Consider the following 12,795-nt stretch of genomic DNA (forward strand, 5'->3'; position numbering starts at 1 on the left):
AATAAGTTTGAAAAACAAAAAAACTACATAGAAAAGGACAAATATCTTATATCTTCCTGTATGTGTGTGTATGTATGTATGTATATATATATATATATATATATCTCCAAATCAAATAACCCTGTAGTCAAATACAACACCCCATTTATATTCACATCTCAAGATTTTCTCCTGAAACAAACCCATAACCAATCAAATACAATTTGCAAGTTCTCTCTTATTGCTCAGGCCCACTCCAAAATCAGATGGCATGGTGCAGGGAGGTCCCATTACCTGTTCCACTAGACGAGGTTTGTATGAGGTCTGAACTGCTGTCACTAGAAGGAGACGTCTGCTGTGTGGCATGGTGCACCTGGATGGCCTGGACAGGAACCTGTTGAGCCACAGCACCTCCTGCAGAAATGAAAAGGGGGAGAAAAGGCAGAAGGGATAGAGTCATCCACAACAGCAAAGAGGATGGTAAGGCAAGCAACATGAAAAAGCAATGTTACTTACCGTAACAGTTGTTATCCAGGACAGCAGGCAGCTATTCTCACTAGTGGGTGATGTCATCTGACAGAGCCCCGATACGGACATCTTGCAAGCATGTCTTGCTTGAAGAAACTCAGAAGTTTCGAGATGCCCGCACCGCGCATGCGCCAGTGCCTTCCCGCCCGATGATCCGGGCGTGTCTCCTCAGTTCAGTTAGCTAGCAGAGAAGCCAACCCAGGGGAGGTGGGTGGGACGTGAGAATAGCTGCCTGCTGTCCCTGGATAACAACTGTTACGGTAAGTAACATTGCTTTATCCCAGGACAAGCAGGCAGGTATTCTCACTAGTGGGTGACCTCCAAGCTAACCTCAATGGGATGGAGGGAGAGTTGGCAACTTAGGAGAACAAATTTTGTAACACAGTCTGGCCAAACTGCCCATCTAGTCTGGAGAAAGTATCCAGACAATAATGAGAGGTGAATGTATGAACCGAGGACCAAGTGGCAGCCCTACAAATCTCCTCAATCGGTGTCGATCTGAGGAAGGCTACAGAGGCTGCCATTGCTCTGACCCTATGGGCTGTGACCTTACAGGGAAGGGGTAATCCAGCCTGGGCATAGCAGAAAGAGATACAAGCCGCCATCCAGTTGGAGATGGTGCGCTTCGATACAGGTCGTCCCAACTTGTTTGGATCAAAGGAGACGAAAAGTTGAGGAGCCGTTCTGTGTGGTTTGGTGCGATCCAAGTAGAAAGCCAAACCACGTTTACAGTCCAGAGTGTGAAGAGCTGATTCTCCAGGATGAGAATGAGGCTTTGGAAAGAACACTGGAAGCACAATGGATTGGTTGAGGTGAAATTCAGTGACCACTTTAGGCAGGAATTTCGGGTGAGTGCGGAGGACCACCTTGTCATGATGGAATACTGTGAAAGGTGGGTCCACCACCAAGGCCTGAAGCTCACTGACCCTGCGAGCAGATGTGAGGGCCACCAGAAAAAACACTTTCCATGTGAGAAACTTTAGTGGAGCCTTGCTCAGAGGCTCAAAAGGAGGTTTCATAAGCTGAGAAAGAACAACATTTAGATCCCAAACCACTGGAGGCGGTTTGAGAGGAGGATTGACATGAAAAAGTCCTTTCATAAATCTGGAAACCACAGGATGAGAAGAGAGAGGTTTCCCTTGTAGAGGCTGATGGAAAGCCGCAATAGCACTCAGGTGGACTCGTATAGATGTCGACTTGAGACCAGACTGAGACAGATGTAAAAGATAGTCCAAAACAGAGGATAGGGAGGCTCGCTGAGGCTCCTTAGAATTGGAAATACACCATGAAGAAAATCTAGTACATTTTTGGGAGTAGCATTGACGAGTAGCAGGCTTCCTGGAAGCCTCCAAGACATACCTCACCGCCTGGGAAAACTGGTGCGGAGTTACGTTGAGAGGAACCAAGCTGTCAGGTGGAGAGACTGCAGGTTGGGATGAAGCAGAGACCCCTGATGCTGAGTGAGCAGTGAAGGAAACACTGGAAGTAGGTACGGTTCCCTGCTGCTGAGTTGAAGTAGAAGGGAGAACCAAGGTTGCCTGGGCCACCGAGGAGCTATCAGAATCATGGTGGCATGTTCGGACTTCAGCTTGACCAGAGTCTTTTGAATGAGAGGGAATAGCGGAAACGCATACAGAAAGCGATTCCCCCAATCCAGCAGAAAAGCATCTGCCTCGAGGCGATGAGGAGCGTAGATCCTGGAGCAAAACTGAGGCAGCTTGAAATTGTGGGGAGCCGCAAAGAGGTCTATCTGAGGCGTTCCCCACTGAGCAAAGATCTGATGAAGGGGCTTGGAATGGAGTGTCCATTCGTGAGGCTGGAGAAGACGACTCAGTTTTGTCCGCCAAGACATTGTCCCTCCTCCGAATGTAGACAGCTTTGAGGAAGGCGTTGTGGCGAACCGCCCAGTCCCAGACTCTGAGAGCTTCCTGGCAGAGGGAGGCCGAGCCCGTGCCCCCCTGCTTGTTGACATAATACATGGCGACCTGATTGTCGGTGCGAATGAGGACCACCATGTCGTGAAGCAGATGTTGAAAAGCTTGAAGGGCATTGAAGATGGCTCTGAGCTCCAGAAGATTGATTTGATGGAGTCGGTCCACACAGGTCCAGAATCCCTGAGTGCGAAGCCCATCCAGATGCGCTCCCCAGGCATAGGTCGAGGAATCGGTTGTGTAGAACCTTCTGGTGGGGAGGAGAATGAAACAGCAACCTCTGGATAGATTCGAAGAGGTCATCCACCAGAGTAGAGACTGCCGAAGAGCAGGAGTGACTGTGATGTGTCGAGTCAACGGATCCGACACCTGAATCCACTGAGATGCCAGGGGTCCACTGAGGAATTCTGAGGTGGAGTCTGGCAAACGACGTCACATGAGCTGTAGAGGCCATGTGGCCCAGGAGGACCATCATGTGTCTCCGCTGAGATGGTCTGGCGAGAAGACACAGACTGGCAGAGATGAAGAAGAGCATCCATGCGCTGAGGAGGAAGGAATGCTCTGAGACGTATGGTATCCAGGACAGCCCCGATGAAGGGAAGAGACTGGGTCGGCTGTAGATGAGACTTGGGAAAGTTGATCTCGAATCCCAAACCCTGCAGGAACAGAATCGTTGACAGGGTCGCTGAGATGACCCCTGAGGCCGAGGAAGCCTTGATCAGCCAGTCTTCGAGGTAGGGGAATACCTGAAGATCTTGGTTCCGGAAGGCCGCAGCCACCACCACCAGACATTTGGTGAAGACTCTGGGGGACGAAGACAGGCCGAATGGAAGCACTCGATACTGCAGATGGAGATGTCCCACCCGAAATCTGAGGAATTGCGAGAGGCCGGATGAATGGGGAATATGAGTGTAGGCCTCCTTGAGATCCAGAGAGCATAACCAGTTGTTCTGCTCGAGTGGAGGGGGTAGAGAGAAGCAAGTGTCCAGCATGCGAAACCTCTCTTTGACTAGGAATTTGTTGAGGACCCTGAGGTCCAAAATGGGTCAGCAGGTCGCCCGTCTCTTCGGAACAAGGAAGTACCGGGAGTAAAAACCCCTGGTTCAGTTGGTCCGTCGGCACGAAGCCGGAGCAAAGCCTGAGCTTCCTGAAGATAGAAGGGCGGTCCTGAGTCAAGTTGGAAGGATACTCTCTTGGAGGGTGGTCCGGAGGGACCCGATGGAAATGAAGAGAGTATCCTTCCTTGATGATAGTAAGGACCCAGATGGTCGGTTGTTATGGCCTCCCAGCGATGATAAAAGTGATGGAGGCGCCCTCCGATGGGAAAAACAGGGGGAGGCAGAACGAGGTTGGTTATGCCCTCGACGAGACAGTCAAAAAGGCTGAGTGGTCTTAGGGACAGCAGGCGACTGAGACTTAGGCTGACCCTTCTGGGGAGGCTGTCGCTTCGCCGGTTGCATCGCAGGTGGAGTTTGCCTCGGCTGATAACGCCGCTGATAAATCAACGGCGGGCGAGAAGGTCGAGACTGCTGAGGCTTAGGCTTCGGCCGAAGGATAGATTGGAAGGACTTTTCATGGTCAGACAACTTCTTCGTGACAGTCTCGATGGATTCGTCAAAAAGATCCGCCCCAGCACACGGGACGTTCGCCAGGCGGTCCTGAAGATTCGGGTCCATATCAATGGTCCGCAACCAGGCCAACCGGCGCATCGCCACCGAGCAGGCCGCCGCTCGGGCTGAGAGCTCGAACGCATCATAGGCAGATTGCATTAACTGAAGCCGAAGTTGGGACAGCGAAGCAACCACTTCCTCAAACTCAAACCTAGCCTGGGACTCGATGTATGGTGTGAACTTCTGAAGCACAGGTAGAAAAAATTCCAAGTAGGCTGCAAAGTGGAAATTTTAATTCAGGACTCGAGACGTCATCATCGAATTCTGATAGATGCGTCGACCAAACTTATCCATGGTTCTGCCCTCGCGGCCCAGAGGCACTGAAGCATAGACCTGGCCAGGATGAGACCGCTTGAGCGAGGATTCGACCAGGAGGGACTGGTGAGAAAGCTGAGGACCCTCTAAGCCTTTATGATGCACCATGCGGTACCGCGCATCCAATTTTCCAGGGACCGCAGGGATAGAGTAAGGAGACTCGAAGCATCGCATGAAGGTCTGGTCGAGGAGTTTGTGCAGGGGAAGCCGCAAGGACTCTGCCGGAGGACGAGGCAAGTGCTTGGTATCGAGGTACTCCTTGGAATATCGAGACCCAGCATCGAGAGTAATGTCCATGTCATCTGCCATCTGCCTGAGGAACGATGAAAAGGACAGTTGGTCCGCCGTCGCCGGTCTGCGAGATGGGCTGGAAGAAGAAGAGGCTTCAGGCTCCAGAGAGGCCTGCGAGCAACAGGACGAGTAGAAAACCTTGGGGTCCTCGAACTCCGGACCCGGAGGAGGAGACCCAGTCGAAGCAGCATACCCCAACCGAGGCAATTTCTTCTGAGGCGAGACGGTCGAGTGCCGAGAGGAATGCTTCGAAGAATGTCTGGATCAATGCCCCTCTCGATGCCTGGAAGGGGATCGAGCCCGTCTGTGAGAAACTGGGTCAGACGCCTCCAAGGAGCAGATCGGACTCGATGCCGTCGATCGCAGAGGCGGAAGAGTCGGCGCCTCCCCCGACGCCGCCCAGGCTTGATAGGGGGTTCGGAAGAACTCGTCCTGCTTCCTGCTATGCCCAGGACTGGGTGGCCCCGAAGGTGGACGCCACACTGAGTCATGGGGCGGAGTAACCGGTTCCAAGGGAGGCAGGTCACTAAACGAGGCTTTCCTCGAGGGGATGGGCTCCAAGGGAGGCATATCACTAAGGGAGGCCCTCCTCGAGGGAATCGGTTCCAAAGGAGGCACAGCACTAACGGAGGACCTCCTCGAGGACCCGGACACCGCTCGCCGCTCCTCCTCGCCGAGCAACGAGGTCGTGCGGCGAGGAGGAGGAGGAGGGGGCGGTCCGCCCCTCGAAGCCGAAGCTGGGAGGTCACCCTGGATGGTGGCAATCAGCCGAGGCCCCATGGTCTGCATGAGCTCCACGAACTGAGCCTCCAGAAGGGACTGCAACGAAGCCGATATGGAGGGATCCGCACCAAAAGGGGGCCCTTCCGCACGGTCTCCGCGCTCCTTCGGAGCTGCGTGCTTCTGCTTGCCAGTCTTCGGCACCTTGAGCACCACCGGTGGAACTGTAGGGGTCGATACCTGCTCCGAGGAGATGGAGGAAGGCACCGGCGCCGAAGCCGGGGCCTAAACCGGTGTGAACGATGCCGGTTTCAGGAGGCCCGAAGCAGCAGGGGAGGCAGAGGGCTTCGCTGAAGGAGTCGAAGCACCCATCGATGTCGAAGCTGCAGGATCCGATGAAGCTTCCATCTTGAACATGGACTCCCCACAGTAGACAGTGGCGCTTAAACGCTCTCGCCCGTCAGAGTGGAGCAAGGCCGGCACGATTTCGGGAAGTGATCCGGTCCCAGACACCTGTAAGCATCGTCGATGAGGGTCCGTGAGCGAAATCGCGCGCTGGCACATTGCTACACTTTATTAAAACCGGTAATCGGCCGGACATAGGCCGGAAAAAGCTCCGCCGCAAGGTCGAAGGCGCGGGGCCCCAGCCACGGCGGCCGACCCGGTATCGGAAGGGAAAAATTTTTTTATTTTTTAAAGAAATCAAAGAAATAAATAAATGCACAGGAGAGCCAAAAGAACTCAACCCGCTGCAAAATAGAAGGCAAAAAAAAGAGATTCAATGGGCGCAAATTGAAGATAGACTTCTCAGCTCCGTGGAAGAAAAAGAACTGAGTGAGACACGCACAGGACCATCGGGCGGGAAGGCACTGGAGCAATGCGCGGTGCGGGCATCTCGAAACTTCTGAGTTATCTTCAAGCAAGACATGCTTGCAAGATGTCCGTAATCGGGGCTCTGTCGGATGCCATCACCCACTCGTGAGAATACCTGCCTGCTTGTCCTGGGATAATAAGCCTTATGTAGCAGAAGAGAAGACAAAAGGATCAAAATGTGCAATAGGGAGAACATACAGAAACTCACTATCTATACCGGTTCATAAAAGATAAAGAATACAGGCAACAGAGATTTAGCTTCCAAAAGATCTATAAAAAGATGTGTTTTTAAAGCACGTCGAAACTGTTGATGAGAGTTGGAAAGATGCAAATACAAGGATTCAGATCCTTACCCATAAAGCCGCTTGAAAAGACAACAGACGCTCCTGGAATTTTTTAAATTTACAACCCTTTGCAGATGAAAAGAGAGAATAGGCGCATGAGAAGACAAGTGGAAAACAGAAAAAAACAAAGTGGAATATATAAAAAGGACAAAAACAGATTACTTTTTCAGCTTCTTTCCCTTTGCAAGATACAATGTTTCCACTGTTCTAAATATTACAACAACTTTTATTACTTTATAGGAAAAATGCTGAGAAACACTGGAAGCATAAAAATCAAAACTGGCATTAGAAGTCCATCTAAAAAGTACTCTTGTAAGCAGTACAGGAACAGCAACTAAGTCCCATTATTTCTTTTGACCAGTTGTTCTCCCTAGTTCAAGAATGGAGATTAGAGCATGGCCTAATATTTTAAATTTTTAAGAGAGCTTGGGAGTGATCCAGGATCCTTACCTCAGAGTGATGGGCAAAATGTGAGAAGCTATCCTGGAAACAAAATTACTGGTCACGTGGATATGGCTTAATAAGGCAGAGCTAAACATGGATTTAGCAAGTGAAAATTTGCCTTTCAATCTGTTAAATTATTTTAAAGGTATTAAGAAACAGGTGCTTAAGGGCAAGTTGGCTAACAGTACATCTAGATTTTAAGAAGGCAGTGACAAGATCCACATGAGAGATTCTTAAGAATTTTTAAAAAGCCATGAGATTTTATATTTATTATAGGGACATTTCCATGTCAAGTGGATGGATCCAGGAGCCCACTCTCGACCCCCTTGAAATCCAACCCAAATTTTACAGGGGTGTTGTCTGATGGCAGGGGTGTCCAATGTCGGTCCATCGAGGGCCGCAATCCAGTCGGGTTTTCAGGATTTCCCCAATGATATGCATGAGATCTATGTGCATGCACTTGCTTTCAATGCATATTCATTGGTGAAAATCCTGAAAACCCGATTGGATTGTGGCCCTCGAGGACCGACATTGGACACCCCTGGTCTAGGGTCTCAAATGAAAACTCTGCAAAATTTTGGGATCTATCTCAATTTGGTCAGAAGCTAGGGGGTGTTTGAACAAAAGCAAATCGAGTCCAATCCCATGCCTCGTGTGGCCTAAAACAGTGTTTTTCAACCTTTTTACACCCTGTGGACCGGCAGAAATAAAAGAATTATTTGTGGACTGGCAAACTACTAGACTAAAATTAAAAAAAACCATTTCTATCCCATCTCCGCGAGTTTGGTCACCTCAGTAACTATAGAAAAATAGACAAATAGAGTGCAAAATATAAACAGCAGATATAAATCTCAAAACTGACACATTTTGATCACTAAATTGAAAATAAAATCATTTTTCCTACCATTGCTATCTGGTGATTTCATGTGTCTGGTTGCGTTTCCTTCTGTCTGTGTATCCTTTCTTTTATTTCTTTCTTTCTGCACTCAGGCTTAAGAATTAGTCCCTTTCTATTCCCTCCCTCTTTCCTTCCTATGTCATTAGTGCCCCCTTCCCATGTCTTTAGTGGCCCCCAGTGGCCTCCTTCCCATGTCCTTAGTGCCCCTTCTTGTCTTTAGTGGCCCCCAGGTGCCTCCTTCCCATGTCCTTAGTGCCCCTTTCTGTCTTTAGTTCCCCCCGTGCCTCCATCCCATGTCACTGCCTTCCACACTTTGTCCCACCCTCACCCCTCCTAAGCAAGCCTGCCTGTCTACCTCTCTTCCACCCTCCCTGACCAAAAGCCAGCCTGCTTGCCTGCCTACCACCTTCCCTCCTTGCCCCCGCAAAAAAAAAAAAAAAAAAAAACCTCACCTCCTTCCATTCCCCTGCTCTTTACCCGCCCATGCCGCTTGCTGCTAAAGCCAACCAGGAAGCCTTTCTTTCCGACGTCAATTCTGACGTCTGGAGAGGACAATTCTGGGCCAGCAAGCAGCGATTGGCTGGCCTCAGAACGTCTTTCCGCCACGTCAGAAAGAAGACTTCCTGTCGGCTTAGCAGTAGAGGCAGGGCGGTAAGAGAAGGGGGACCCAGGGAAAGGAAGGAGGGAGGGCAGAACTGATCACCTGTCCCGTTGTCCCCGAGCACAGCTTCGGGATGCTGTCCCGAAGCTGTGTGTAGGGACAGACGGGACAGGAGGTCTGAGAACGTACTAAGGTCGTTTTAATCTTGCTGGCCCTGTGCGGACTGGCAGAAATTTCCTGCGGACCGACACCGGTCCGCGGACCGGCAGTTGAAGAACAGTGGCCTAAAACGCCAACTTTGCTTTACACACTGTCTAAAATTTAGCAGTTTGGTACAACACCTTGGGGCAAGTTATTCTGTGCCAAGTTTGAAATCTTTGCGAATGTGCTTCCATTTCTACAGGGTGAGCAAAGTAGGCAAAAAAATTCACGAACAAAAATTTTTGGCAAAGTTTGGCTCCATAGTGCTGCTGGTAGGTAAGACAGCTGAGGGTACAACTTTATCAGCAGACATGTACCATGAGGTACTTCCAAGATTTGCAATCGAGCTTTACAGTCAACTGAAGCTGAAGATGTGACATCCCCCCCCAAAAAATGGCTTTATGCATTTATGCAAATTTTCACTGTTTTTTCAGATTTATTTTATTTAAAAATTATTTTATACTATTTACATAAAAACTAAACAGTTTATATCAGTAAAAATATACTTAAAACACAAACCAGATCATAAAATCTACATCAGTGATTCTCAATATATGCTATTGGCGTACTAGAGTGTTGCGCGGGGACAGAAATCTCCACCTATCCCCACCCGTCACCCGTGAGGACTCCCACCGCGTCCCCACGAGGAATCCCTCCGTCCCCACCCGTCCCCGCGAGGAGTCCCTTCCGTCCCCGCGAGGAATCTCCTACGTCCCCGTGAGGATTCCCCTACGTCCCCGCCAGTCCCTATAAACTACAGAAATAATTATTTCATATTAATTATGCTACTGAATTAAAAGGCTCTGGTAGAAACTCCATTTAAAAATAAGCAAAAAGACTATTAATTTGGCAATATTAATTGGGAACAATACATACTTTGCAAATGGGTTTCTACCAGAGCCTCTAATGTTTATAAATTTTTATCAACACAACTAATATACTATTTTATCCTGAAGCAAAAAAAAAAAAAAAAAAAGAATTTTTTTCCTACCTTTGTTGCCTGGTTTCTGCTTTCCTCATGTTCTCATTCAATTCCTTCCATCCACAGTCTCTCTTCTCTCTGCGTCTTCCATTTGCTCTGTTACTGTGCCTCTCCCTTTCTCTCCCCTCCCAAATTGGTCTGGCACCCATTTTCTTCCCTCCGCTCCCCCCATAGTCTGGCATCTCTGTCTTCTTCCCTGCCAGCGTCTTCTCCACACTCTCTCTTCCCCATTTCCTTTCAGCATCCTTCTCCCCCTCTGCCTTCCACATGTGCTTTCAGTGTCCTTCTCCCCTGTCTTCCCCATGTCCTTTCAGCGTCCTTCTCCCCCTGTCTTCCCCATGTCCTTTCAGCGTCCATTCCCCCCCTCTGTCTTCCCCCATGTCCTTTCAGCGTCCTTCTCCCCCCTGTCTTCCCCATGTCCTTTCAGCATCCTTTCCCCCCCTCTGTCTTCCCCCATGTCCTTTCAGCGTCCTTCTCCCCCCTCTGTCTTCCCCATGTCCTTTCAGCGTCCTTCTCCCCCCTCTGTCTTCCCCATGTTCTTTCAGCGTCCTTTTCCCCCCTCTGTCTTCCCCATGTCCTTTCAGCGTCCTTCTCCCCCCTCTGTCTTCCCCATGTCCTTTCAGCGTCCTTCTCCCCCCCATCTTCCCCATGTCTTTTCAGCGTCCTTCTCCCCCCTTCTTCCCCATGTGCTTTCAGCGTCTTTCTCCCCCCCTTTGTCTTCCCCATGTGCTTTCAGCGTCCTTCTCCTCCCCTCCCATCTTCCCCATGTCCTTTGCGCGTCCTTCTCCACCCCTTTGTCTTCCACAGTGCTTTCAGCGGCCTTCTCCCCCCTCAATTTTACCCATTTCCCTTAAGCGTCTTTTCTTCTCCACTCCACCTTTCCTCCCTTTCTCCCTCCCTGCCCCTTACCTTTGTGGCGCTTCCCCATCCGACCGACAACAGAACAGGCCCAGTCGGACAAACCTCCCTGCCCTGTAGCCGCAAATCTAAATTATCTTCTTACAGCAGCTGGAGTATTAAAGCTGCTGTAAGAAGGTAATTTAGATTCGCGGCTACAGGGCAGGGAGGTTTGTCGGCCGGGCCTGTTATCGGTCGGAAGGGGGAAGCACCACAAAGGTAAAGGGACCTGACCGGCTGTGCACACTCCCCCCCATGGCTGCAACCGGTGCGGGCCGCCCCCCCCTCTTGGTACGCCATTGCCTTCTCCCTATCTGCCCTGCCGCACTCAGCCGACTGGAAGTCTTCCCGATGTCAGCGCTGACGTCGGAGGAAGGTAGGGCTTTGCTTAAGCCCTCCCTCCGACGTCAGTGCTGACATCGGGAAGACTTCCATTCGGCTGTGTGCTGCGGCAGGGCAGGTAAGGAGACTAGCCTCGCGGCTCGAGTGCCATCCAACCCTGCAGGAACCCCATGACCCTCGGAGGCATCCCCATGGGATCCCCGCGACCCTAGGGGGCATCCCCATGGGATCCCCGCGACCCTAGGGGGCGTCCCCATGGGATCCCCGCGACCCTAGGGGGCGTCCCCACGGGATCCCCGTGACCCAAAGGGGGATCCCACGGGATCCCCGCAGGATTCCCGTCATCCCCGTTCCCGTGCAGCTCTCTAATGCGTACCCTTGGGGTACGCAGACCGCCTGTTGGGGGTATGCGGACTGGCCACCCACAGAAATCCCTCCCTGCCTCCCACCAGGACTCCCTGCTTGACCCCTCTCCCCCCGCCAGCACCAGGTATCCCTCCCTGCACCACCTCTCACCCCTTGAAGCTGACCCTACTACCTCGCTGGAGCCAACACTCTCCATCCCCCCCAGCAACTCCACGCAGGGACAGGACACAAAGTGTGCGGCTTACAAGTCTCTCCCCCCCCCCTCGATGTCAATGCTGACCTGGCAGGGAACGATCCCCGGCAGTGGCAGCTTCAGCAGGGTGCAGGCAGGGATCCCTGGCGGCTTCAGTGGACAGGTCAGCTTCGTAAGAGAAGGGGGCACGAAATAGTCCGGAACCTTCTCTCTGATATCAGAATTGACGTTGGGGAGAAAGCTTGTGAATCGGCCACATGCGAGCCGCTGCACGCTCCGTGGCCCATCCCAGCATGGAGTTACTGCTGGGGGGGGGAATGGAGTGTGTTGGCTCCAGCAAGGTGGTGCAGGGGGCAAGCATACAGGGAAGGATCCCCGGCAGTGGCGGCGTGCAGGTAGGGATCCCCGGAGGCTTCTGTGGACAGGTCGGCTCTGGGGGCACAAACCGACATAGAAGGAATGGAATAGAAAAGGAGAATTGATGGGCATGAGTGTGTGAGTGAGAGATGGTGCCCATGGGGAAAGGAAGAAAGGAAAATTGGGCATAGAGAGAGCGAGCAAGGTAGAGATGCATGGGGAATATAAGGATGAAGGGGAGAAATGTTGGATATGGTGGTGGAGATGGCAGATTGAAGGGGATGCAAGGGAAAGGAATGTTGCACATAGTAATAGAGAGAGAAATGTGGCATTGTGCTGGAGGGATGATAGAAGGTGAAATGGACATGGGGCTGGTGGGCAGTGGTGAAAAATGCTGCACATGATACGGGGGATGAGAGAGGGAGAAATGTTGGATGTGGCAGTAGAGGGAATGGGAAAGATGAACCTTGGATATCTCTCTCTCTCTTTCCCCATTCCCTTTGCAGCAAGGGGGGGATTGAGAGAGAGGGAGACATGTTTGTCAATGGGGGTGGAGGAGACAGGAAGAAAAGTTGGACTCAAGGAGAGACAGAGAGAGATGTTGGTTGGGAAAGGGAATAAGGACTGGAGGAGAGGCAGAAAGCAAAGAAATGTTGGATGCACAGTCAGAAGGAAGTGCAACCAGAGACTAATAAAATCACTACACAACAAAGGTAGGGAAAATGATTTTATTTTCAATTTAGTGATCGAAATAAGTCAATTTTGAGAATTTATATCTGCTGTCTATATTTTGCACTATATTTGTCTTTTTTTTTTTTTTTGTAGCTGTTCCTAAGCTGATATTGCATATTTTAAAGTCATCT

The 12,795-nt window shown here is 50.9% G+C and overlaps 1 protein-coding gene across 2 annotated transcripts in view; it reads right to left on the bottom strand.

Annotated features, from left to right (window-relative positions):
- The window catches only part of SRF (serum response factor), a 243,291-nt gene that overhangs the window by 93,856 nt on the left and 136,640 nt on the right, over positions 1 to 12,795 (bottom strand). For both annotated transcript variants that reach the window (XM_033937484.1, XM_033937483.1), the window contains exon 5: positions 274 to 393. In XM_033937484.1, coding sequence (XP_033793375.1) covers positions 274 to 393 — 120 coding nt within the window. The remainder of the gene's footprint in view (positions 1 to 273; positions 394 to 12,795) is intronic.

Source organism: Geotrypetes seraphini, chromosome 3 (genome assembly GCF_902459505.1).
Source record: "Geotrypetes seraphini chromosome 3, aGeoSer1.1, whole genome shotgun sequence".
Lineage (NCBI taxonomy): Eukaryota > Metazoa > Chordata > Amphibia > Gymnophiona > Dermophiidae > Geotrypetes > Geotrypetes seraphini.